General features: G+C 54.5%; 1 protein-coding gene across 1 annotated transcript in view; it reads left to right on the forward strand.

Annotated features, from left to right (window-relative positions):
• Positions 1–1,823, forward strand: part of LOC109925179 (SMG5 nonsense mediated mRNA decay factor) — a 5,402-nt gene that overhangs the window by 3,165 nt on the left and 414 nt on the right. Inside the window, exons 4-6 of the mRNA XM_048620418.1 lie at positions 130–189; positions 828–987; positions 1,517–1,607. Of these exons, the coding sequence (XP_048476375.1) occupies positions 130–189; positions 828–987; positions 1,517–1,607 (311 nt within the window). The remainder of the gene's footprint in view (positions 1–129; positions 190–827; positions 988–1,516; positions 1,608–1,823) is intronic.

Raw genomic sequence — 1,823 nt, forward strand, 5'->3', positions numbered from 1 at the left:
GTCCGTCCCTCCCTCGCTCTCGCCGCCCCGCTCACTGTCCGTCCCTCAGTTCCGTGGCCCCCTATTGCAAGCCGTACCCTGGGGGACTGATACTAACAGAGGTGCTGACCTGTTTGTGTGTGACTCTAGGCCGAAGAGGAGGCCCGCAGGAACCGGCTCATGCGAGACATGGCCCAGCTCCGGTTGCAGGTGAGTGCTTGGGTGTCTGTTTCTGTGTGGAAGATGTCCGTTTCCCTTTGCTGCTGTACCGTCCTGCAACCTGCCCTGGGCGTTCATAGACCGTGGCAAATATACTGAAGGAAGATGAGAATTTCTCTAGCGCCTCTTACAGTCTGTGGACAGCGCAAAGCCAGAAGCGTGGGTGCTGTTGGAATGTCTGAGACTTGACGGTTAGCTGGTACAAAGAAAGATCCCACAAATAGTGATAATAACCCAGGCCATTTTATTTATCTCTCATCAGGGATAAAGGGTCTGAGGAGCTGCTGCTTAGTCCCAGTGGCTGTGGGATCTTACACATCTGTCCAACTGGGGGCCTTGTTTCATTGTCTCAGTCGGTAAATGGCACCTTTGCCAGTCTGGTGCTCCCTTGGCGCTGACCCTCTGACAGTGCCCGCTGCCTTGGCGCTGACCCACCGGCGCGGCGCTCCCTCTGTGCTGACCCTCCGGCACGGCCGGATCTGAATCCGTTGTCTCTCTCTCTCTCTCTCTCTCTCTCTCTCTCTCTGTCTCTGTCTGTCTGACTATCTCTCTCTCTCTCTGTCTGACTCTCTCTCTCTGTCTCTGTGTCTCTCTCTCTGTCTCTGTGTCTCTCTCTGTCTCACTCACAGCTGGAAGTCTCCCAGTTGGAAGGAAGCCTCCAGCAGCCAAAGTGCCAGTCCACCATGTCTCCGTACCTGATACCCAACACCCAGGCCATCTGCCAGCAACTGGGCAGCATCCGGCAGCTGGCGAACAGCGGGCGGTTCATTATCATCATCCCGCGGACAGGTAGGTGCCCGCGCTGCTGCTGAGCCTGGCGTCCGGGCGACTGGGATCTCGCTGCCCGTTCGACGTGCACTCCGTCGCCAAGGGAATGTGGGGAGAAATAGAACTGAGCTGTAAACTACGCTGTGAGGCCTCGCAGCTCTTCACAGTCAGTTCATTCCATTTACGTAGAGGGTGATGTACTGGTGTTGGATGGGAGCAGTGTAGTGGGAGCTTTATGCTGTATCTAACCCTGTGCTATCCCTGTCCTGGGAGTGTTTGATGGGAGAGACAGTGTAGTGGGAGCTTTATGCTGTATCTAACCCTGTGCTATCCCTGTCCTGGGAGTGTTGGATGGGAGAGACAGTGTAGAGGGAGATTTACTGTGTCTAACCCCGTGATGTACCTCTCCTGGGAGTGTTGGATGCCGCTGATGTTCCTGTCCTGACCACTTCCCCCACCCCCACCCCCCAGTCACTGGGTGAGGACAGTGACAGTGAGAGTCCTGCAATGCCATGTTGTAATTTCCTGTGCCACTGTTGTTGCCCTCCAGTAATCGATGGGTTGGATTTCCTTAAGAAAGAGAACTCGGGAGCGCGGGATGCCATTCGTTTCCTGGAGTCGGAGTTCAAGAAGGGAAATAGGTGAGCACAAGCGCGGTTTGGAAAGAGGAAAAACCAGCTGGAGTCAGCTCACCTTGGCCTGCATTATTCCCATTGCTACTGCTTACCTGAGTCAGGATAGTTGAGGGGTTCAGTGTAGTTTATATGTTGCTTAACAGATACCCAGGAGTGAGTTAGAGACTGGAATCTAATCGAGGGGTTCGGGGTGGTTTATATACAGAATAACAGATACCCCGG

This window comes from Rhincodon typus, chromosome 46 (genome assembly GCF_021869965.1).
Source record: "Rhincodon typus isolate 14 chromosome 46, sRhiTyp1.1, whole genome shotgun sequence".
In the NCBI taxonomy this organism is placed as follows: Eukaryota; Metazoa; Chordata; class Chondrichthyes; order Orectolobiformes; family Rhincodontidae; genus Rhincodon; species Rhincodon typus.